This window comes from Rhinatrema bivittatum, chromosome 2 (assembly GCF_901001135.1).
Source record: "Rhinatrema bivittatum chromosome 2, aRhiBiv1.1, whole genome shotgun sequence".
Taxonomy (NCBI): Eukaryota; Metazoa; Chordata; class Amphibia; order Gymnophiona; family Rhinatrematidae; genus Rhinatrema; species Rhinatrema bivittatum.
Genome location: NC_042616.1, coordinates 125,514,697 through 125,540,664, shown reverse-complemented (window position 1 = coordinate 125,540,664; position 25,968 = coordinate 125,514,697). Strand labels below are relative to the sequence as shown.

General features: G+C 46.6%; 1 protein-coding gene across 1 annotated transcript in view; it reads left to right on the top strand.

Moving 5' to 3' along the window:
• Positions 1 to 25,968, top strand: part of CCDC7 (coiled-coil domain containing 7) — an 820,938-nt gene that overhangs the window by 3,253 nt on the left and 791,717 nt on the right. Inside the window, exon 2 of the mRNA XM_029587039.1 lies at positions 17,358 to 17,686. Coding sequence (XP_029442899.1) covers positions 17,402 to 17,686 — 285 coding nt within the window. The 5' untranslated portion in view covers positions 17,358 to 17,401. The remainder of the gene's footprint in view (positions 1 to 17,357; positions 17,687 to 25,968) is intronic.

Genomic DNA, 25,968 nt, shown 5'->3' with positions numbered 1-25,968 from the left:
TGGAGTGCAGTGTGAGCAATGTATGCAGCTCTGTAAATAGGAACAGTATAGTTCCAGGGAGTAAATCCTGGGCTTGCTTTCACATTTTCTGCTGTCTGGTCTTTAATTTCTCCCATTCTCCCTCCCTTACTCTTACCCTCTCACCCATTCCAGTGTCTTCCTTTCTTAAATAGTCTTCCATTTAGCTGTAATATAAGGACTTTTTTGGATCTCTTCCAAGGAGAGGAGCATGGGCAGCTCCTTCCTCAATCCAATAACAGGGGACTCCATTTTCCAGTTTCCACACCTTCTAGCTAGAGCTGCCTTACAGCTTGATCCCTGGCCCCGCCCCACCAGACCACATCAGCCTTTCAGTAACTCCAAGGGCACTCTAAATCCCATTTAAGTGTTCTGAATGTGATTCATCAAATGCACAAAATTTGCTTAAAGACCCAATAGAATGATCCAGCATCTCCAACATCCCACCAGCACACATATCTCCCAACCCCCACCCAACCCCACTCACTCCTAAACCTCATGCCCCAAGGAAATCCACAAGATACTGATTACAATTTCAGGCTGCTACCAGTTTCATTCAGAACCAAACTCCCCTCAGTTCTCCCCTTTTAAATTCCCTAGCACCCCTTTGTCTCAACATGTCTCCACAGTGTGCTTTAATAAAATTAACCTATCTATGGAGGTGATCTGAAAACAGGAGGAAACCTCACTCACTAAAACCATACCGCACCAGGTATGCAGCCCACTATCTCTACTACCCACTAGCAAGTCGCGTCTCCGCCCCACCTTCATCTTGCCCTACTCAATGTATAATCTTCCAACAAAGCTTACCTCATCCCGGATCTAATTGAATACTTTAAATCCCATATCCTAAGCCTCATGGAAACTGGATAAGAAAAAGTGACGTTATCACTCTTAACCAACTACCCGTCAGGTTGACAAGTACTCAACGCACAATAAAGCTCTGGAATTTGTTGCCAGAGGATGTGGTTAGTGCAGTTAGTGTAACTGGGTTCAAAAAAGGTTTGGATAAGTTCTTGGAGGAGAAGTCCATTAATGGCTATTAATCAATTTTACTTAGGGAATAGCCACTGCTATTAATTGCATCAGTAGCATGGGATCTTCTTAGTGTTTGGGTAATTGCCAGGTTCTTGTGGCCTGGTTTTGGCCTCTGTTGGAAACAGGATGCTGGGCTTGATGGACCCTTGGTCTGACCCAGCATGGCAATTTCTTATGTTCTTACATTACATGTCTGGGCCCATGGTCCACAGTGGGGAAGTAGCTATCGTGTTCCATACTTTCCGGCTCTTGATCTGATTATAGGCAAACAAATTGTCAAATCAAACTGCCTTGTGCTAAAATTCTAAGGGGACAAGGGACTCAAACTTGACCTAATCTATTGCCCTTAAACTCTCTGAAATCCTATGTGACTGCTGTCTCTGCCCACAATCTCCTTATAAGGAGATGTCAACTACCATGCAGAGGCCCTTCCCAAAGGTAGTGCCATTAGCTTATAGAGGATTTGTGCTTCACTCAACTAATGAAAGTTCCTACACACCAGGGTGGTCATCCCCCCTAGACTTAATATTCTACTTCCCCATTGTTAACTTACAGCCTAACTCAAGGATAGATCCTGCCTCCTGGACAGACCATTACCCAGTGTAGGCTGTACCCCCCATTCCAGAAAAACTATCTCCTTCCAGAGCCCAAATCTTCCAACAGAAATATTACCCTTGTCACTAATGAGAACATAGGCAAGCTTCTTAATCCACCCAAAATACCTTATACTTCTGAACCAGTGGAACTCCTTGAATAATACAGTGGCTTGACAAATTCTCCACACTCATTCATACCCTAGCCCCCCTCAGACTTTACACATTGCTTAGCAGACAACTTTGATGAATTCTAAATTGAAAAAAATTGAAGCTATATGCTCCTCCACAACTGAGAACCCTAGGAGATCCAACTGAGGTGGCAGAAGTTGCATCACTAGTAATTCAAGGAATCCCTTGAGCATATGATAGAATGATCAAAAGTTTTGTCTTCAGTATGTCTGATCTGAATTCAGAAAAAGTCTGTCATGCACTTATACTAGAAGAATAGTACTAGATAGTGCTTGCAGAGTCTGGAGAAACTGCAGAGAAAATGACAGACAGAAAATAAAATTGTATCACTGCAAGAAATCTGGACATTTTGCAAGGGATTGCTGTTTTGTACCCTTTGGAAATAATCTTCAGCATGCAAAATGGATTACATATTTTTCATGCTGTGCTTTGTAAGAGTGAATTATCTTAATTTTCAAATGCACCAATAGCTGTTTAGAGAAGCTAGCTCATGGTTGTTGAAAGTAGACACAAGAACAATAATCACAATCTGAGAGGTTAGAAGGGTCAGACTATTTGTTAAACTGTGGAACCCGTGTTCACCTGAAGACCTAACAGGTTAAAAATCTTTCAGGCCTTTATTAACAACTTAAAAAAAAAAAAAAGTAATAATGAATCAGCTGGAAGGGTATCCAGACTTTTGCATATGCCATTTTCACTATTTTATTATTTTCAATCTGTTAGAAATCAGCAAATAAATAGTAATTTTGCATTAAAGTTTTCAGAAGGATGTTGTGTTTAACAGCTTCTAAAGAATGGTTTTAGAACTTATAACAACATTTATTCAGTAGTAAGGGTCTCTGGTGCCCGGGGACCAATACATTTGTGTTGCCTACCCTGTGCCCTCCTTTACCATACCCACACCCCCATCCTTGCAGAAATGCTTAAAGTCACAGAAACAACAAACATTTCAAATAACACCTCTTCTCGCCTTCAACCTGCCTGCGGCTGAAAAAAAATACAAAAAGAGGCTCCCAGGCACTCCTTACAACTCGGTGCCCGAGGGTTTAGACCCCCCCAATCAACCCCCCTCACTATACCACTGCAGTCACTTGAGAAATAATACATCAACTAAAAGCATTTAAATGAATGAAAACATTTTAAAAGCTTTGCAAAAATGTAACTAAATACCAATAAAAACTAGCCTGCACATGACACACGTCTCTAATGCATGATGCTTTTGCCTCACTGAAGGCCATTAACTGCTATTAATCAAGTTTACTTACAGGCCGATACAGTAAAATTCGCGGGAGAGCGGGCGAGCGCCTGCTCTCCCAGCGCGCGCACAGGCCACTCTTCCTGTGCGCGCAATTCAGTAAAAACAAATATTCAAATTAGGGCCCACGGTAAAAAGAGGTGCTAGGGACACTAGCGCATCCCTAGCACCTCTTTTTTGACAGGAGCGGCGGCTGTCAGCGAGTTTGACAGCCGATGCTCAATTTTGCCGGTGTCGGTTCTCAAACCCGCTGACAGCCACGGGTTTGGAAACCGGACACTGGCAAAATTGAGCATCCGGTTTTCAACCCACGAGCCGTGGGCCGATTTTAAATTTTTTTTTTTTTTAATTATTTTTAACTTTTGGGACCTCTGACTTAATATCGCCATGATATTAAGTTGGAGGGTGTACAGAAAAACAGTTTTTACTGCTTTTCTGTGCACTTTCCCGGTGCCGGCAGAAATTAACGCCTATCTTTGGGTAGGCGTTAATTTCTGAAAGTAAAATGTGCGTCTTGGCTGCACATTTTACTTACTGAATTGTGCGGGAATAACTAATAGGGCCATCAACATGTATTTGCATGTTGCGGGCGCTATTAGTTTCGGGGGGGTTGGACGCGCGTTTTCGACGTGCTATTACCCCTTACTGAATAAGGGGTAAAGCTAGCGTGTCGAAAACGTGCGTCCAAATGTGGGTTAACAGTGCGTTCCGCCGGAGCGCACTGTACTGTATTGGCCTGTAAGGGAATAGCCACTGCTAATAATTGCATCAGTAACAAAGGATCTTCTTGGTATTTGGGTTATTGCCAGGTTCTTGTGGCCTGGTTTGGCTTCTGTTGGAAACAGGATGCTGGGCTTGATAGACCCTTGGGCTGACCCAGCATGGCAATTTCTTATGTTCTTTTTTTTTTTTTTTTTTTAATTTTATTTTTATTGCAGTTTAACAATATTACAAGAAAACCTCTTGCAAATGAAATATGGGTTTCTTTTAAACCATACAAATTTAGGACATACACTGTTACGCTTCCTCCCATAGCTGGAGCCACGGGAGGCCTCTCACCTTTCTCTGGAGGCCGCTCCAAAGCCGGGGCCTCGCCTGAACTGGCTTTCTGGATTTTGCTCCACGGCCTGGGAGGCCTTCGAGGTCATCGGGGCCTGCCTGTGGCCTGCTCCAGTCTCAGCTTGGACTTTCTGGTTTGGGCCCCTCCCTTCTCTCTAAGGGGTCGTCCCGCAGCTTCTCTCTATACTTATAGGGCCCATCGGAACTCCTCCCAGGGATTTGCCTGCTTTCTGGCCTATAAAAGGGCTTCACTTTCAGTTCTGCCTTGCCTTGCATCGGAGTTTCCTGCTCCTGGAAGTCTTGCCTTCTAGCGCTCCGTCAGGTCCATGTTCTTCGTTGGAGCTCCATGTCCTGTGTTACCTGTTCCAGATGTTCATGTTCCAGTTCTGTTCCTGATGCCCGCTACCCTGTGTTCCTCGTCGCCATCCTTCTTCATGTCTGCAGTTCAAGCCTCTGGAGGGACCCTCCTGCCTGAAGCCAAGTCCTGTCTTGGTCCTGTATCCTTGCCTGAAGCCAAATTCCGTCTTGGTCCTGTGTTTTGAACTCTGTCTCGCCCTCGGATACTTGAGCTTTATCCGTCCATGCCTAAGACTCTGTCTGAACCTGTGCCATCCCCGTGTGGTCCGCGACCAGCCTAGAATGGGCTGTATAGGGCGCTCCTTGGTACAGGCTTCTACAGTATCTTCGCCATGTTCCAGCTTCAGCTATTCCACACCTCGTCTGGAGCCTGCTTTGCACTCTAGCGTGGTCCGTGACCAGCCCATTGGGTCCGCCCGTTTACGGTGGGCTGTGTAGGGCACGCTGATTGGTAGGGCTCAACCCAGTACTTCGCTTGCTTCTGAATCCTTGCCTGAATTCCTTGAATACGTTGAACCTTGCCTCGTTTGAGTCCTTGTCTTCACTCCTCAAGTTTCAACCTGTGTCTTCGTTTCCAGTGCCTTGTCCTGAGCCTTCGTCTGCCCTCATCCGGAGTCCGGCCTGCTGCTTCTTGCCATTCCAGAGGCAGGTCTGAAAGGGCCGGGAACAGTCGGAGGACTGTTCATTACCAATATCATGTTCCAGAAGCAGGCAGGTCCGGCAGAGGGTTGGACTGTCAGCTTCCACCCATGCTGGGACGTGCCTCACCTACCCTCAGTGCTTCTTGGTTTCGTTTAGGACTGTGCCGAGGCTCAAAGGCACACAATCCCCTCGAGTGGGACCGCTTCCTCAGCGCTCCCATAACATACAATCCATTATAAAAAAAAAAAAAAATTTTCACAAGGAACCCAAAATGTTACATAGATAATAGGGGAGAAGCAAGGAAGAAAACAGAGTGCTTTTACAGGTGGTAATATATATGAATCACTGAACATTTAACACTCGTCTCTGGATTTGCCTGACTTGTTCTTTATAGGAGTCTATAAACATTCTTAGCTGATCGGATCCTTGAAATATGTATTTGGCATTTCTATAACTCACTAGACATCTACATGGATAACGTAGAATAAATTGTCCTCCTTCAGCCAAGACTTCAGGTCGTAATACAAGGAATTTCTTCCTCCTAATTTGTGTAGCTCTAGTGAGATCTGGAAACACCCATATCTTCTGCCCGTAGAAAAGTGATGAATGGGATCTGAAGAAACATTTTAGTATATTATCTCTGTCCGACTGAAATGTAAATGATACCAGAAGTGATCCTCTATTCGTTATTTCCAATTCTTGCGAATTTTGTAAAAATTCAGTCAAATTCAAGCCATTATCTTTTATAGATGTTCCTCCTTTTATTTCTGTCTGTTGGAACCTCTCTTGCTGAATTTGGTTCCCTTTATTTCCCAATGGTAAATAATAAGCTTTACTTATAATTGGCATGCAAGAATCTGGCATTTTAAGAATCTGATTTAACATAGCTTTTAAACAATTCGGCCGGTGCCATCTATGGTATTATAGGGAAATTTTAGGACCCTCAGGTTCAGTATTCGCATATTATTTTCTAGGTACTCCAACTTTTTACTATTCAATAACTCAGATTGAATTAAATTGGTTTGTATATGTTCAGTTTTTTTCAGTCTTATTTCCACATCTGTAATTTTTTATTCATGTTGTTCCACCATTTCAGTATTTTTCTTTAGGGCATTGTTTGTCTCCATTACAACCCCCGTTAACATGGTAACAGCATTTTCTAATCTTACTATCGCTGAATGCAATGTATCCAAGGTATTTATAACAGGTTTAGCAGTTTTACCTACACCGCCAAGAATGTTTGATTTCCCTCCATCGGGAGTTGGACTCACTTTTTCAGGGGAGCCGAAAGTCATTCCACCAAGATCTTCCAGGGTCGATGTAACAATTTTTATTGCAGATTTAGGCAATGGCATTGTCGCAGCAAGTTTTTGCAGATCTTCCTCCAGTCCGCATAGGAATTTACTGCTCCCAGCACCCACTTCCTCAGGGTGCCCAGCTCTCGATCTCTCCTGGAATTCCTTCGTTTCTGGAGCGTCCATGCTCGGTGACGCTTCCGGAGGTGTTGGTACTGCCGATGCCCCCGGGGTCAACAAGATCTCGTCAGCCAAAGGATGTGGACTTCGCTCCAAATCCTCCTCCATAGCGGCTTTCATGCCGGGTGTTTGGGCGAGGCTCGCCAAAAAACACTCCTCAAGTTTCAACTGAATTATTTCAGGTATTTTTAAAGGCTCTACTCCTTTGAGTTTAGCCTTTCGTTTCATGTGCGGCATCACGGGAATAGAATAAAGAGAGAAAATCTTCCAGAACAGGAGGAGCGTTTAACGCGTGTTGTTCAATGGTCAGCCATCTTGCTCTTAAGCTTTGGCAGTAGTATGGCAAGCTCTTCTGAAAGTACATTTTAACACAAAAACTTTCATGTGGTTTTTGGGCTAGATTTTAGTGGTATTAAATTACAGTTTTGTAAAGCTTTTAAAATGTTTTCATTGGTCTAAATGCTTTTTGTTGGTTAAACTTATTATTTTCTCAGATGACTGTTGCTATCTGAAGAACAACTTCTAAAACGATTCTTTAGAAGCTTTTTTAATTTGATATAAGAATTGTCCTTACTCTGTTGCCCCTTTCAAGATATTCTGCCAGATAAGTATTTTTATAATTTTTTTGTTGGCTCCCCTTGAAGAAGCCACTGTTTGTTGGTGAAACAAGAGCTTTTTGTTGGGGCTTTATAATGGACTGTTTTTAAATACTCAAAACACAGAAAATGGAGAGGGAAAATTGCACTCCAAATAATCATCCACACATCAAAGGAGATGTAAAAAATAAATACAGTCCAAACATAGATAAATTTGTAATGAAATATATTTCAAATTTTAATTTTGAAGTTCACTTACTATGGCAACTCCATTGCTCATCCGTCATAGACGTAAATAGTTTTCAACCAGGTCCCCTGACATGGACTCCATGTTTCGCCAGAGGGCTGCGTCGGGAGGGAGTGTTATAATGTATGTTTCCAACAACTGAAATATAAACACAAAAAGCAACACACAATAACTTAAAACTTAAAGGACTATAGAGAAAACAGGGCATACCTTAAAACATTTTGCCGAAAAACATACCTTGAATACAAAGCCACATTTAAATAGTAAGGAGAGCGGACAGTGTAGGCAGGCACAAAGATTTAAAGGGACTAAAGTTATGGCATGAAAAAGCCGACCAATGGGAAAGCACTAGCTCAGAAAGACTGCAGCCAATCAGAGTGAATTGTGCAAGGTGACAGAAGCCAAAGAAATTAAACAAAATATTGCCATTCTATTTCGCTGTTCAAACCTCATCTAGCTTGCTTGCAGTTCGCCAAGCATCTAGAGCCTCGGATGGACAATGTGATGACCGTGGCCTACATCAATCATCAGGGTTGGAACCAAGAGTCAACAGGTATTGGAGGAGATCGATGCCCTCATGGTAAGGGCGGAACAATATCTGCAAGGCATATCCACCTCTCACATTGCTGGAAAAGGGGAATGTCAGAGCTGACTTTCTCAGCAGGAGGAATTTGGATTTAGGAAAGTGGGAGCTTGCGGATGAAGCCTTTCAGCTCATTGTGGAGCGCTGGGGCCGCCCGTATCTAGACTTGCTGGCAACCTCCAATGCGAATGTTGCGCATTTTTTGAATCCTAGACAGGACTCAAAATTGCTGGGCATCGATGCTCTTGTTCAGATGTGGCTGAGGGGAAGCCTGTTGAATGCCTTCCCACCCTGCCCTCTGATAGGCAGGATCATTCAGAAGATTTCCAGTCAAGCCGACACCGTCCTTTTGGAGGGTCTGGATTGGCCATGGAGGCTGTGGTATGACGATCTGCAGAGACTGCTGGTGGGAAGTCCCCTCATGCTACCACCTCTGAAAGATCTGTTGCTGCAGGAACCCATTCTACATGACTATCTAGATTTTGTCTTATGATTTGGCCATTGAGAGGGCTAAATTGTTGAAACATTGTTATTCGCCTGCTGTGATTTCCACTTTGCTTCAGGCCAGGAAATTTTCTATGGCTCTGGCCTATGTTAGAGTTTCGAGAGTTTTCAAGGCCTTGTGTATTGAGCGAAGTACTCAGCCTCTTAAGGCGGATATTCCCTTAATTTTGGAATTCTTACAGGATGGATTGCATTAGCCTTTAAGACCTTGAAGGTTCAAGTGGTAGCCCTCGCTTGTTATAGGGGGCGAGTCATTGGTGGGCCTTTGTCTTCCCATCCTGATGTGACCCGGTTCTGGAAGGAGTTAACTATCTTCTTCTGCCTTTGTGGCTTCCAGTGCCTTTGAGGGATCTTAATCTGGTCCTGTAATTTTTGGCAGGTCCGACCTTATGTCAACTGCCTGGTCTTTCCTTTTGGCTGCTTGCCGTGAAGACAGTTTTCTTGATGGCAATCTGTTCTTTATGTTGGGTTTCCGAACTGCAGGCCCTTTCTTGCCATGAGCCTTTTCTGCGTATGACTCTGGGAGCGGTACAGCTTCATACTGTGCCCTCATTTTTGCCAAAAGTGGTTTTGAAATCTCATTTGAATAAGTCCATTTCCCTGGCTACTTTGGACAGGGATAGAGATGAAAGTATTGTCTTTTGTGTACCTTGGACGTCAAGCAACATTTGCGGCGGTACTTGGATGTTACTAAATCTGTTTGGAAGTCTGATTGCCTGTTTGTGCTCCATGGTGGCAGCAAAAAGGGTGCTCCAGCGACATGGACAACTATAGCCTGTTGTGCTAAGGAAGTCATTACAATTGCCTATGTGACTATAGAGATTCCTTTGCTGAAGCAGTTTAGACCGCATTCCATGAGGGCTCAGGTGGTATCATGGGTGGAACTTCGAGTATTGTCGCCTGTTGAAATTTGCCGAGCAGCGATGTGGTCTTCATTGCACACCTTTTCCAAGCATTACAGCTTGGATGTTGGACTTGGGAAGATGCCACATCCGCGCGGGCAGTATTGACTGGACTGTGGGCAGCCTCCTACCCTGTTTGGGAGTAGCTTTGGTACATCCCACTGGTGGGGACTGGCTTGTCTGAATGCAGAAGAAGGAAAAATTACTACTTATCTGATATTTTTCCTTCCTCTAATGAGGGCAGGTCAATCCCCAACCTGCTCTCGGCTGCTGCATTTTTAGCTTTGGTTCATCTTTCAGTATGGACATTGCAGAATATTGTTCCTGCTATTTGTTTGAAAACTGTCAAGTGGCTTATCTAGCCCCTCAGTTTAGTGAATACGTTTATTCTTTTGGCTGAGCTCATTGTTCCCCATTGGTTTGAAGCATTAGTGGTTGATTGATTAAACTTGAAAATGATTAACAGTTTGTCCATAGTTCGGCTTTTCCAGAGGATACTGGCAGGCTGATGTCAAAGTAGGACAATATATCTGTGTTGTTGGCTTCCTACTCAGTCTTCTGCTGGTGGAGATTGGCCTGCTCTCATTAGCGGAAAGGAGATTATCAGGTAAGTAGTAATTTCTCCGTGAAATGAGGAAAATTTCTACTGAGCTGTGTCTAAACAGAAGAAATGATTGCTGATGCCGTGACAAAGCCACTTCAGAAAAATAAGAATCAATTCTGTATACAAAGATTTGGATTCATTAAAGAAGATTATTGTAGCAAGAAACATTAATATGAGTGGGAGAGTATTTGAAACATATTTCATATTGCTGTGCTGGACTCTATTGTGTTAGCTAGAACTGAACTGTTTTGAGCTACTTGTTTCCCGTTTCTGTGTCTGCTGAATTGATGGTTGCTTGCAGTGCTGTTTTATTCCTCTTGAAAAGAAGAAATCTTGATTTTATTTTTTTAAAGGCATTCTCTTATCTAAAACAAACTCCATTGTGCCATAAAACTCAACAGTTTCAGAGTGGTCTTGGTCTGTTGTATTAGATACATATCATTCATACAGAATATTCTTGGAGAGCTGGAAATGTCTTTCAGTGCATTAAATACTTTTTTAACCTGTTTGTCTGCCTTGGATATTGTGATGTGCTGATAAACAGTTACTTCCCGTTATGGAGCATAGAGAAGCAATCCTCACTTTGGCTTCTTTCTTGTCTAGTTGCAACCTCCTAATCTTCCAATTGTGACTGGAAAAATACCCAGCTTCCATGTAGGTCCTCTTTACAGTCAATGGGGGATAGGATGGAAGCCATCCTGCCATTTTCTTCTCCCATTTTGATTTTATTTACTGCTCTTCAGTCCTATTCTGATTTCCTCTTTCTCAATGCCTACTCCTTTCCTCAAGAAGAGGATGCAATTTAGTGGCTTAAAAAACAGCAAATTGTGCTCCAGGCTTCTGACATCCTGTTTATCAAGTAAGTCATGTCTTAACAGTCTTAACAGTGATTTATTGAAACATGTGCCACACTAAAACATACAAATCTGTACAAGTGTCATTGCGGGTTAAAGTAATATTAGCCATATATATATTGTCTGTGCAAGGGCTGACTGGAGCTTCGCCCTGGAAGCCCGCGGTCCCCCCGGGAGGAGCCCGTAGGGACCCGGGCCGCTGAGACTTAGGTGAGCCCTTGGAGATGGTAGTCTTGAAGGAGTCCTAGGTCAAGTGCTAGAGAGTCGACGCTCACCAGTCTGAAGTCGTGTACCAGAGAATCACCGCTTGCCAATCTGAAGTCAGGAACCAGAGAATCGCCGTAAGCCAATCCAAAGTCAGGAACCAGGAACACCAAGACGAAACAGGAACCAGAGTCCGAGCACAAGGAACTCACCGAAGCAAGCAGACTAGACCGCGTTGGAGGACATTGCCAAATCGAGGAATGAGCAGAGGAAGCCTTCCTTTATACTTCCCCTGCTCAGGCTGATTAGGCACAGGTGCAGCTGGTTAAAGGGATCAGGTCCCTTTAAATCTAGGAAGGGGGCACGGCTTCGTGCCTAAAGATGGCGGCGGCCATCTTGGATTTTCTTCGCGGGGGAAACGCTGCAGGACGCCGAGAGGATGGAGCAGGGGCGGCTCCTCCTGCGGCGATCAGCATGGGGGACCCGTGCCGGAGCGAGGGCCTAGCGTCGGGGTCCTTCCCCGGGATTCCCGTAGTGGGTTGCCGTCGTGGGTGAGGTAGGGGGTCCGCGGCTGTGGCTTCGCACGGCCGCGGAGCACAACAGTACCCCCCTCTTTAGGGCGCCTCCCCGGAGGCCTGGGTTTAGCCGGCTGGTCCTTGTGGAACTGCTCCAGCAGATTCCGGTCCAGGATGTTAGCCAAAGGCTCCCAGGAGTTCTCCTCGGGGCTGAAGCCTTCCCACGCTAGCAGATACTCCCACTTCTTTCGATGCTTCCTCACATCTAAAACCTCCCGGGCCTGGTAGATGAGATCATCCTCGGAGGCAACTGGTTGAGGAGTCGGAGGCGTGCTGGAAGGCCATGACAGTACTAGAGGCTTCAGGAGGGATACGTGAAAGGTGTTGTGTATCTTGAGGGACGGGGGAAGACTAAGCTGGTATGAGACTGCACCCACCTGCTGGATGATGGGAAACGGCCCGATGAATCACGGGGCTAGATGCGCTGATGGTAGCTTCAGGCGGATGAATTGCGTGCTTAACCAAACTTTTTGGCCTGGCCGGAGAGGTGGGTAAGGCCTTCTTCGTTGGTCAGCATACCTCTTTGCCACCTGACTGGCCTTGATCAGGGCGCGTTGTGGGATACCCACAGGCGGTGTAGTTCTTCGGCAGAGAGCTGGGCTACCGGGGATGGCACTGCGATGGACACGGGCAGAGGTGGACGTGGCTGTTTCCCAGACACTATTTGGAACGGGGAAGATCCAGTAGCCGCGGAGAGATGGGAGTTAAGAGCGAATTCGGCCCAAGGTAGCAAGCTAGCCCAGTCATCTTGCTTCTCATTAACGTAGATGCAGAGGAACTGCTTCAATGTCTGGTTGGTTCGCTCCGCGAGACCATTGGTCTGTGGGTGATAAGCTGACATATAATCTAACGTGACATCAAACTTCTGACAGAGGGCCCTCCAGAACTCGGCAGTAAATTGAGGCCCTCGATCTGACAGGATACTTTTGGGCAGGCCGTGTAGCCGGAAGATATGCTGGATGAACAGCTGGGCCAGCTGTGGAACGGACGGCAATCCTGGCAATGGTACAAAGTGCGCCATTTTACTAAAACGGTCGACGACCACCCAAATCACTGTGTTGCCGCTGGATAGTGGCAGGTCCACCACGAAGTCAGTTGCCACATGGGTCCAGGGTTCTGAGGGCGCCGGTAAGGGTTGAGGTAGGCCCGGAACTGAACCGGGGTCCTCTTGTGGCGGGCACACGTCTGGCAGGACTTCACATACGCCCAGACATCTTTATTAATCTTCGGACACCAGTAGTACCGGCGCAGGGTCTGTAAGGTCCGGGATTGTCCAGGGTGACCGGAGCAGCGTGAATTCTGAGCCCATGCCAAGGCTTGTTTCCGCCAACACGGCGGGACTAGTGTCTTCCCGGGCGGGATGGTCGTAGTGGCTGACAACAGGATACGGGATGGCTCAATTATGAACTGTGGCTCCTTGGATTCTTCCGTGGACTCATAGACCCGTGACAGGGTGTCAGCCTTAACATTCTTCCCGGCTGGTCTGTACCTGAGGATAAAATTGAAGCGGGTAAAGAACAGGGCCCAATGGGCTTGTCGTGGGTTGAGCCGCTGTGCCCTATGCAGATATTCTAAATTCTTGTGGTCTGTGAAGACTGTGAACTGGTGTTGAGCCCCCTCCAGCCATGGGCGCCTCTCCTCTAAGGCCATCTTGATGGCCAGGAGCTCCTTATCGCTGATGGCATAATTCTGCTCAGCCGGTGAGAACTGGTGGGAGAGGAAGGCACACGGGCGTAGCTTATGGCCTTCGGAGGCCTGACTCAGAACGGCCCCTACTCCCTCCGAGGATGCGTCCACCTCGACAAAAAATGGCCGCTGCGGGTCCGGGTGTCTGAGGCACGGTTGTTGCATGAACGCCTCCTTGAGGCGACGGAAGGCGGTCTTTGCTTCCGAAGGCCAATTTTTGGGTTCCGCGCCTTTTCGGTTCAGGGTGGTCATCGGGGCAGCAATGGACGCATAGTGGGGAATGAAGGACCGATAATAATTTGCGAAGCCTAGAAACCTTTGGAGTGCTTTTAGTCCGGACGGCTGTGGCCATTCCCGAATGGCTTTTAGCTTTTGCGGATCCATACGGAATCCCTGACTGGAGACTATATACCCCAGGAAGGGAAGCGACTCCTGCTCAAACTGACATTTTTCGAGCTTTGCATATAATTTATGCTCTCTGAGGCGTTGTAAAACTTGGATGACGTGTCGGCGGTGAGTGGCCAGGTCCCCGGAGAAAATCAAGATGTCGTCTAAGTACATGACCACGCACTGGTACAAGAGATCACGGAGGATCTCATTCATGGTATTCTGGAATACTGCGGGAGCATTACAGAGCCCGAACGGCATCACCAAATACTCATAGTGGCCGTCTCGGGTGTTGAAGGCTGTCTTCCATTCATCACACTCCTTGATTCGAATGAGGTTGTAAGCCCCTTGGAGATCCAGTTTAGAAAAGATCCTTGCCCCTTGTAACTGGTTAAAGAGCTCCGAGATGAGAGGCAGGGGGTAACTGTCCTTGACAGTTATAGCATTCAAGCCTCGGTAGTCAATGCAGGGGCGAAGCGTCCCGTCCTTCTTCCTGACGAAGAAGAACCCCGACCCTGCGGGTGACTTCGACTTCCGAATGAAGCCCTTCTCCAGGTTCTCTCTGATATACTCATTCATGGCCTGCGTCTCAGCAGGCGAGAGGGCGTATGAGCGGCCCCGAGGAGGCTCAGTACCAGGGAGGAGATTGATGGCGCAATCGAAGGAACGATGGGGTGGAAGTATCTCGGCCTTCTGTTTCGAGAACACATCCACGTATGCGCCATAAGGGGCCGGCAGACCTGGAAGGCTGGTGGAAGCCACAGGACAGGAGACAGGAACCACGGATTGGAGGCAATTGCCGTGACACTTCGGCCCCCAGCGAGACAGCTGCAAAGTCTTCCAGTTGAACTGAGGTTTGTGTTCCTGCAGCCAGGGAAGGCCCAGGACAATCGGGTGTATGGAGTATTCCAAAACATACAATGGCATGCGCTCCTGATGAAGGATTCCAACCCTCAGTGGGACAGGAACCGTGGTGTGTGTCACGCGTTCCGGGAGAGGTTTCCCTTGAATGGAGGAGATGACCAAGGGCGCTGGAAGGCGAGCTTGTGGTAACTCCAAATGCTCCACCAGACTTTTCATACTGAAGTTACCCCTGGCGCCGGAGTCCACCAAGGCCAAAGTGTGGAACTCGCCACCGGCAAACGTTAACGCCACTGGTAGCGTTAGTGGAGGTGCAGGAGAAGCACAGCCCAGGATGAGACCTCCTTTCGGTCCCAGGCCCGAGTGTTTCCCGACAGAGTAGGGCATATCGCTATCTGATGGCCCGCTGCTCCGCAATAAAAACAGAGTCCTTCCCTTATCCGCCTCTGGCGTTCCTGTGGGGAGACTCTTCCGCGACCCAACTCCATAGGTTCCTTGGCGGGTGTCCCAGGGGCTTCAGAAGCACTCTTGGAAGGAGGTGAGGACCTCCTAGCCGCCTTGACTACTGGAAGGTGAAGCCTCATCCGACTGTCCACTCGATTTGCCAATTCTACCAGGCCATCGAGGTCTTCCGGAAGTTCCTTCGCTGCTAGCTCGTTCTGAAGGCGTGAGGCTAGTCCTTCCAGAAAGATCCCGTGGAGGCAATCATCTCTCCAATTCAGCTCTGCGGCCAAGGTACGGAACTCCGTTGCACATTTGGCCACAGTCCGAGTACCTTGTTGCAATCGGAGCAATTCAGAGACCGCAGTGGATTTGCGGACAGGTTCATCAAACATCTGCCGGAAAGCAGACAGGAACTGACTCAAGTTTTCGAAGACAGGGAGGCAATGCCAACAGATGGCAGAGGTACCAGTGCATCATTCCAGTCTCTTAACAAAATGGATTATTGATCCTACCCTTTTTTCATTTTTCTGCGTTTTTACAATTTATTACTACCAAACAACTTCACCAGATCCTCCTTTATGAGTGAATAATGGTTCATTGCGGGTTAAAGTAATATTAGCCATATATATATATTCTTATCCAGAATAGATCATCCTCCGTCGTATCTTCCATACACCACCTCATGGTTACCACACTTTCCTTATATTAAGGAACTAACTAATTACGTTGGATAATTATACTAGTTTTGTTTAATCTCCTTGTTAACCTATGCTTGTTCAGTTGTAATCTTATTTTCCATGCTAACCTTGGTTAACCCCCCTCCTAGTTCCATTTCCCTGTTGACATGTCCTTTCCAGCCTTTTGTTCGAATGTAAACCGGTATGATGTCCCCACTAATGCCGGTATATAAAAAGTTTCTAAATAAAATAAATAAATATATAAATCCCACAGAATCTGGTAAAAACAGTTCAAGGGTCGAGACAGAAGCAGACAGCAGAATCCAGATACCGGTGCAGCGGTCGAGGCCAAGAGTCAGTCCAGAGGGCAAGGAGCAGGACTGGGTCATAAGAGAGAGCAGGACCAGGAAGCAGGGAACAAGGGCTGAAGGCACTAATGGACAGGAACCAGGCAGGATGAGGAGCAGAACCAAAATGTAGCCAGCAGCTTCCAGGAGAACTTGTTGCAGAGGCAATGCTGGAGAGCAGGGACCAGGTGGAAATAGTCTCTGCTTGATGTTGAAGGCAGGGAACTGTGGGAATTTTCCAGCCGAAGTCCCTTTAAGGCCCAGTGGGAGGTGTGCGTGTGCGCTTATGCTGCTGTGGGGTTCATGGCACTGATGGTGTTCCTTGCTGCTGTGAAGAGTTGTGGCGGTGGCGTTTTCTTGCCGCCGCAGAAGAGGAAGGATCTGCTCTGGGGCCCTGACAGGTGAGGGAAGCCGGCTGCGCAATCCCGTGGCTGGCAAGCATAACACTTGAAAACGCTAGCAGACCTTTGCAAAGGCCACAAAGAACTGACTGAAAAGCTCTTTTATAGGGCTGCAGGAAGGATGTCATCAGGAGGGGCCTCGAGGCTTTTCCCGCCGCAGTCCCTTTAAATTTTAAGCAGAGGAATGTGTGCGTCTAGGGGAACATGAGCAGAAGCCGGCGGCGGTCCAGCGGTGCCAGCGGCATCTCCACTGTATGGAACAAGTGGCATCGAGACTGCACAGAAAGGCAGAGGTGGTGTTTCCAGGCCACGCAGGAGCGAGGCGACCCAGCAGAGTCAGCGGCGCGCACAGGCCGCGAAGAAGATAACAGCGGTGGCGACTCCCAGCCGCATGGCAGAGTTTCTCCCACTGCAGAGCGCAGCGGCAAGACTGAGGGAGCGTCTGTAGCACAAGTGGAGTCAGAAGGTAAGTGAGGCTGTTTGTGGGGCCCTCCCGCGAGCAGAATTGCAATACTATTCTGTGGAATTCCCGGTTTCTCTATGACTGACCCAGGATTCAAAAATTATTTAAGAGGTCACTAAAAATTTACCTCTTCCACAAAGCCATTCTATAATGCTGTACTCTTCTTGCCCAGTTTGTATCTGTATTTCTCAGTCTATGGCACATGTATTTTAGATTATGCTTCAGTTTATTGGATTCATTTGTGCAGGTAATTGTATTATTTGTTGTCTGATGCTTTTATGATTACTTTATTGTATCCCCTGCCCCCTACATTGGAGAGGCAGGTAACAAATGTTTTTAAATAAATAAAATATATTAAAAGATTTATTATACATTACTTTGTTTTATACACAGGAAAAATAAGTGAGCTGTTGGCACTGTTGAGCAAGAAAAATCAAATGGCAGACTTCAGGATGAACCTTGGTGCTACTCAGAATGCTGGAATTTCGTCAGAAACCTCCTCCTCCCAAAAAGGCACAGTAAAAAAGAAGCTCCCACCTCTTAGATCTGGATCAGTAAGAAAACCAAAGAATATTGCAGATGAAGCCCTGCCAATGGTCATAATAGTTCCAAGTGAAACAGAATGTTTAACAAAATATGCTATCCCTCTTGAAAATGCAGAATCTGAAAATGAAGCAGACACCTCTATGAAAATAATTGAAATCTTAAACAGTGTAACCCAGGTAGGTAACTGGTGTCATGACTTACTGTGCACTAATATTTTTCTTCCAATCCATAAATCAGAATATGTTCATTTATTTTGTAGCATTGCCTGTTCTCTAATTGCAATACAGTAACTGCCCAGATTTTTAGCAGCTGTTTACAACAGGGGTGGCCAACATTTCACATACTAAGAGCCAAGAAATTGGGATGCACAGTACCAAGGAACCTCACATTTTCAAAAGATGAAGGGCATGGGATAAAGGGGCGGTGTGTGTGTGTACCCCCCCCCCCAACAACAGTTTCTCTCCCTCTCTCAATCCACTTACCCTGTCCCGATGGTCTCTTTAGGTTCCATCCTGTACCCAGCAGTTTCGCTCATTCTCTCCACCAGTCTATCTCTTCTCAATCCCCTAACTGTGTCCTCACCAGTCTCTCTCAATCTCTATTGCAGTCTCTCTCAAACTCTATTGCAATCCCTCCACCCTGCCCCCCCCCCTTCAAGTCTTTTTTAATCCTCTCATCTTGTTCCCCACCCTGTCCCGAATGGTATCTCTCAGTTCTCTCACCTCTCTCTCAATTATCTCACCCATTTCTCTCTCTTTCAATCCCATCCTGTCCCCCAATCTCTCAATCCTCTCATCTTGTTCCCACCAATATCTCTTTCAATCCTCATACCCTGTCTCTGACCAGCATCTTCTTACTCTCCCTCTATGCTCTGCCTAATGTCTGGCTTTCACTCTCTTGTCCCCCCTATCACTTTCTCTCAATCAGCCCCAGCATAACATTCTTCAGACCCCTCAAGAACAATGATAGGGACTTAGTGGCTCCAACATAAACACCACCTCCCCACCACTTGTGCTTTTCCCTCCCCCCCCACCTCTGACTACCACAAGTATTTCCTCTGCCCCCACTCCCTCTTCCTCTCTCTCTTCCTCTGACCCCTTCCCTCCACTGCAGACTTGCTGTCTTGCATACACCCTCTACCATTACCTCTTCTGAATCTGACACTCACCTCCTCTCCCCCAAAATTCACCCCTTTTCAAGTCACTCTCCCCAGAAGCATTCACCCTCTCTTGCATTGCCTCCATGTGTCTCTCTCGAATCCGTCACCATCCAATTACCATTCTTAGCTCTCTCACCCCTCTATCCCATCACACTTCTAGCTTCCATTTTCCTGCCTCTCCCTTCACCCCTTCTTCCCTTTCACCTCCTCTAGCTCTCTCTCACTCTCCCACCTTCACTACATATGATTGTCACCCATCCTCCCCCTCTGACTCTCCACACACCCTCATCACCTCAGTCCCACCCTAATGCCATTTTTGTTTTTTCGCCCTCCCCCCCAATCATTATCGCTGATTTTCCTGTACACATACCTTCCCCCTGGCTTTGTTACACCCCTTTATTGCCTTTACTCTTTCTTTTGAGCTTCTTCTACCCCTATCCCTGACTCTCTCATGCCACCTCCACTCTCCTCACATGGTTCTCATATAACACCCTATCTTGGCCCTCCAATTCCCCCATCCAAGCCCTGGTCTTCTTAGAGCTGTTGCAGAGCACGTGGTAGCATGGAACTTGGGAAAGAATAAGGTGCCAGACAGTCCATTTTTATCGCTGACTTCAGGGAGTTGGGAAGGGAAACAATATTCACCCCCCCCCCCATCTTTCCCAGCTCTTGAAATAATCACCCCATTTCATGTCACTGCTCTCAGAATCTCTCTCTTTCAAGCATTCACTTCATGCATTACTCCTCAAAGTATTATTCAACTGCATTCACCCTTTCCCTCCTTGCTCCCTTTCAGCATTCACCCCCCTTTCTCTTGCTATAAATTATTCTGGCCTGATTGGAGCTTTGGGTATCTGCCCCCTCCCCTCTGGTATTAGCTGAATACCAAATCACTGGAGCACATGGAGCTGCTGGGCCTGGGGCTATCTACAATCCAGGCCTTCCCCTCCAGAGAGCAGACCATAGAAGAGCCCTTCACTCCAGGTAGCAGGTGGGGTAGGGAGCTGGACAGGATGGGAGGGTTGGAGCAGGGAGCTGACTGGCTCTTCTTTGTTGTCCTATGAGCTCTAACCTCACCCCTTCTGTCCTCTACTGTTGCTGATTTCAAATGGGGAAAGGGAAGAAAAGGGGTGAGTAGTAAAGCAGAGATAAGCAAAAAAAAAATCCTCTGATCCCTGTTCCAACCATTTCCATCTGTTTCTGTAGCAGCCAGCAGCACTGTTAGGTCAAGAGGGGGAGGGGATGCTGAAGCAGAGAACCTCTTTTATCTGCTCTGCTCTATTGTATGTGCTTCCTGCTCCAGTCCCTCCCCTCTATCCTCTGCAGTGTTACTCTTTTGCCATTTTGCCAGAGGATGTAGACAAGACATGTTTTAAATAGGATTTGGACAGGTTCCTGGAGGAAATGTCCATGAACTATTACCAGCCAGGTGGATATGGGAAAGCCACTGTGTATCTTTGGGAGTGAGCAACTAGGAGTGGATCTACTCTTTGTTTCCTGCCATGTACCTCCTAGTGACCCAGATTGGCCATTGTCAGAGACAGGATGCTGGGCTCAATGGTTAGCATAGCATTTCTTAAATTCTTTAAAAAAAATATTTACTTAACCAATGCAACAGAGAACTGTTACGCCCGTCGGTCGCAGATGGCTGCGACCGCTGTTGCTCACCTCTTGCCTCACTGCACTGACTCCATTAGGAAGACTTGCGGCCTCCGCCAGCTATCGCCGGCCTGCCCGCCCCTGTTCCCTGGCCTCCCTGGACGGCATGGATGCTGCCGACAGCCATCTTGCCCTTGGAGCTCCTTAGGCACACGCTTCCGGGCCAGTCTTATGCACATCATGGCGAAAACCTCGGGGGGCGTCCGTCCCCCCCCCATGACGTCATTCTCTGTGGACTTTCAAGCCGGCTGGTCCTGTCTGCCTACGAGTTGGCAACGAGTTCCCTCATTGCTGAATCCGCTTCGCTCACTACGGACTTCCCGTTTCAGCTCTTGCTTCCTCGGCGTGAGACGTCCTGGGTACCTGCTCCTCGGGGGCCCTTTCCTCATCTCTGGCTATCTGCTCCTCGGAGGGCCTTTCGCCTAGTACCGCTGCCTGCCCTGTTCCCCGGGGCTTCCTCTGGAACCATCTCTACTTCTACTGTGTGTACTCCGCCTGCAGACCATTGCCGTATCACCTCTATAGAGGAATCCTCTCTCTTGGGTATACCCCACTTCACAGACCCTGTGGCACCTCTGTGTCTGTGTGACTTTCTTGCTTCGGTGTTTACTGAAGAGGATGTTGGGGTGGTACCCGTAATGGAGAAGGTTTTCATGGGTAATGATTCAGATGGATTGAATCAAATCACGGTAAACCTAGAAGATGTGGTAGGCCTGATTGACAAACTGAAGAGTGGTAAATCACCTGGACCGGATGGTATACACCCCAGAGTTCTGAAGGAACTAAAAAATGAAATTTCAGACCTATTAGTAAAAATTTGTAACTTATCATTAAAATCATCCATTGTACCTGAAGACTGGAGGATAGCAAATGTAACCCCAATATTTAAAAAGGGCTCCAGGGGCGATCCGGGAAACTACAGACTGGTTAGCCTGACTTCAGTGCCAGGAAAAATAGTGGAAAGTGTTCTAAACATCAAAATCACAGAACATATAGAAAGACATGGTTTAATGGAACAAAGTCAGCATGGCTTTACCCAGGGCAAGTCTTGCCTCACAAATCTGCTTCACTTTTTTGAAGGAGTTAATAAACATGTGGATAAAGGTGAACCGGTAGATATAGTATACTTGGATTTTCAGAAGGCGTTTGACAAAGTTCCTTATGAGAGGCTTCTAGGAAAAGTAAAAAGTCATGGGATAGGTGGCGATGTCCTTTCGTGGATTGCAAACTGGCTAAAAGACAGGAAACAGAGGGTAGGATTAAATGGGCAATTTTCTCAGTGGAAGGGAGTGGACAGTGGAGTGCCTCAGGGATCTGTATTGGGACCCTTACTTCTCAATATATTTATAAATGATCTGGAAAGAAATACGACGAGTGAGATAATCAAATTTGCAGATGACACAAAATTGTTCAGAGTAGTTAAATCACAAGCAGATTGTGATAAATTGCAGGAAGACCTTGTGAGACTGGAAAATTGGGCATCCAAATGGCAGATGAAATTTAATGTGGATAAGTGCAAGGTGATGCATATAGGGAAAAATAACCCATGCTATAATTACACAATGTTGGATTCCATATTAGGTGCTACAACCCAAGAAAGAGATCTAGGTGTCATAGTGGATAACACATTGAAATCGTCGGTTCAGTGTGCTGCGGCAGTCAAAAAAGCAAACAGAATGTTGGGAATTATTAGAAAGGGAATGGTGAATAAAACGTAAAATGTCATAATGCCTCTGTATCGCTCCATGGTGGGACCGCACCTTGAATACTGTGTACAATTCTGGTCGCCGCATCTCAAAGATATAATTGCAATGGAGAAGGTACAGAAAAGGGATACCAAAATGATAAGGGGAATGGAACAACTCCCCTATGAGGAAAGACTAAAGAGGTTAGGACTTTTCAGCTTGGAGAAAAGACGACTGAGGGGGGATATGATAGAGGTGTTTAAAATCATGAGAGGTCTAGAACGGGTAGATGTGAATCGGTTATTTACTCTTTCGGATAGTAGAAAGACTAGGGGGCACTCCATGAAGTTAGCATGGGGCACATTTAAAACTAATCGGAGAAAGTTCTTTTTTACTCAACGCACAATTAAACTCTGGAATTTGTTGCCAGAGGATGTGGTTAGTGCAGTTAGTATAGCTGTGTTTAAAAAAGGATTGGATAAGTTCTTGGAGGAGAAGTCCATTACCTGCTATTAAGTTCACCTAGAGAATAGCCACTGCTATTAGCAATGGTAACATGGAATAGACTTAGTTTTTGGGTACTTGCCAGGTTCTTGTGGCCTGGATTGGCCACTGTTGGAAGCAGGATGCTGGGCTTGATGGACCCTTGGTCTGACCCAGTATGGCATTTTCTTATGTTCTCTCTCTCCAGTACCTGCTATTCTGCACACCCAGCAGCTGAGATTTCACCTCCCGACAGTAAGGCTCACGGGGCTCCTCCCCATGGGCGGTACCATCTCTCACCTCGGCCCAGGGCCCACAAATCCTAACAAGAACATATATGTAAAACTTTCTAATAACAAACTTGCCATGAAAAATAGATTCAAAGTTTTACAAGCTGTTACAGCAAAACAGCAACATAAATATAAGACAAGAAACCAATTCACTAATGCTAATTGGAATTAAAAAGGTCTATAAAGTTTAAAAAATTAGAATAATTAAATCAAGGACAACAATGATATTATAAAAGTCCAGACCATAATTCTGAAGAGAAAAAAAATGCTTATTAGGCACCTCTCTCAGGTTATATGGGTACCTGGATGTCAAGGGAGAGGGCTGCTCAGAAGGACCCCCCCCCCCACTTATCATTATGGATATAAGCAGATGGAGTGGGGGGGTTTGCAAGTTACTATATAGTGACTGGATGATGACCTCTGTGCCCACTAAATATATTGCCTTTTCTCACTCCCTATACCCTGTGCAAGATAAATTATTGCTGGGAAAATCATCACAGCAAATTATGCAATTACCATACACTGCATACAGTGAATAAATCTTTACTAGTGAATAGTGGGCAAACAGGAGATGATAGACCATGTGGTTAAACTCTATGATATAAAATACATCTGGCAACACTGTAATACAAATATATGGCAATTTGTGATCCAAATAATTGTAAGGCAGGCAACATATATTCTAGCAGACCAAGAGCCCTACAAGCAACTATATGGTCTAGATAACTTCAATATTGACTATAGCTGTTGCGCTCAGTGGTCTGCGGGTTTGTCCCACGGACTGCCACTCTTAACTCCGCCGGAGCCAGCTCCAGCCTCACCGTTCGTACCGCAACCTGGCCTCTGCAGTCATGGCAGGACACCACCGCTGTCCGGCATTAAGCAGAGGTGGCAGAACACCTTCATGATCACTTACACTTCCCTAGAGGCGCGCATGCCGCCAACAGCCCTTCTCTTAAAGTGCCAGCGGTGGGAATCCTGCAAGAGTGCATCTCGATGATGTCAGAGGTGGACCATCATTTAAGGCTCCCTCCTGCACTTCATAGACACCTCGGCAATGGGTCGACTCCTATGGAAGTAGTATATTGACTGCCTTCCTGTCTTGGTTCCTGGTTCCTGCTTTGTTGTGGTTTCCTGAGTCCATGTCTTATGTCCATGGTTCCCATTGTCTGGTTAAAATTGCCATGCTGGGTCAGGAGACCTGCTGCTGAGGAAGTGCAGGAGTTTAAATACCCAGCTGCATGATGTCATCAGGAGGTGCCCAAGTAATGCTTTCCTGCCACGGGGCCTTTTAAGGCCTGTTGTGTCGCTCATGTGCATGCCCAGAGGACAGCACAAATACTGGGGGAAGAGGAGCTGACTGTGTCCATGCTGCAATGGACGATTAGCGGCATCTTGAGGTGAGTGCAGCCAGTCACAGGGCTGTCCCATGATCGGCCAAACTTAACACTGTTTGTGTAGGGCATTCCATAATTGAGGCCCAATCATAGAAATACTATATCACAAGGGTTATCTTCAAATAGAATCATATCAATTGTGTTAAGGAGAAGAATATGCTATTCTAGCTATTTATGTAGATGACATGCTAGCATAAGAACATGCCATACTGGGTCAGACCAAGGGTCCATCAAGCCCAGCATTCCATGTCCAACAGAGGCCAAACCAGGCCACAAGAATCTGGCAAGTACCCAAACTCCAAGAAGATCCCATGCTACTGAGGCCAGTAATAGCAGAGGCCATTCCCTAAGTCAGCTTGATTAATAGCAGTTAATGGACTTCTCCTCCAAGAACTTATCCAAATCTTTTTTAAACCCAGCTACACTAACTGCACTAACCACAACCTCTGGCAACAAATTCCAGAGCTTAATTGTGCATTGAGTGAAAAATAATTTTCTCCGATTAGTCTTAAATGTGCTACTTGCTAACTTCATGGAATGCCCCCTAGTCCTTCTATTATCTGAAAGTGTAAATAACCAATTCACATTTACTTGTTCAAGACCTCTATCATATCCTCAGCCGTCTCTTCTCCAAATTGAACAGCCCTAACTTCTTCAGCCTTTCCTCATAGGGGAGCTGTCCTATCCCCTTTATCATTTTGGTTGCCCTTCTCTGAACCTTCTCATCACAACTATATCATTTTTTGAGATGTGGCGACCAGAATTGTACACAGTATTCAAGGTGCAGTCTCACCATGGAGCGATACAGAGGCATTATGACATTTTCCTTTTTATTAACCATTCCCTTCCTGGACTCCCTCGTCTGTGATCAGTTTCCTCTCATTTGTCTTCAGCGTCTTTTTGTGTTCCTGTGGTCCTCCTCCTCCCCCTCTTCATCATCCTGTGTGGATTGATCTTCTGGCTTTGACCCTGGACTGGATGCTGACGCTCATTGAATCTTCTCTGCCTGTTGCTAGTGCTCCTTGCTCATGTGGCACCCTCACAACCCGTCATTCCATTACCAGCCCCCTCCCCTGCTATGCTGGGGAACCTCAACTAGACCGGGGTTCATAAACCAGTACAATATGCATTTTGTTCTCCAGTTAGCGCTGTTTCCGGATGACTCCATGAAGACTACCTATATTCTCTCTCTTCTGCATAGCAAGGCCCTATCCTTGGCCTCCCCCTGTGGAAGTGTTCCAACCCCATTTTTTGGGACCTCCGACACTTTCTTTTGGCCTTCAAGACCATATTTGAGGACCCTGGTTATCAGCAGCCTCAGGCTCTGATCTCTTCCACCTCCGGGCAGGGCAGTCGCTCCCTCTGTGATTATGACATCGAATTCTGGACCCTGGCTCCCGAACTCAACTGTGGAGAGGACTGTCTCGTCTCCATCTTCCTGGATGGATTGTCATCCTGCATAAAGGATGAAATAGCAGCCCGCGAGCTTCCCGATTCACTGGAATCCCTCATTGAGTTAAAGGGCCGGATTGACTGCTGGCTCCAGGAATGAAACCGGGAGCTGCAACCTGCTAGATTATGCGCAGGAGCCACCAGCCGTCCCCTGCACCTCTCCTCCCCATCAGAACCCTCTTCCTTTTCTGGAACCCCTGTGGAGGAACCAATGCAACTGTGGCACGGTCATCTGACCCCAGAAGAGCGCTTTTGGTGCTTCCAGACCGGGCTCTGTCTCTATTGTGGTAGGGATGACCACCTAATAGCTTGCTGTCCAGTGAGGCCGGTAAA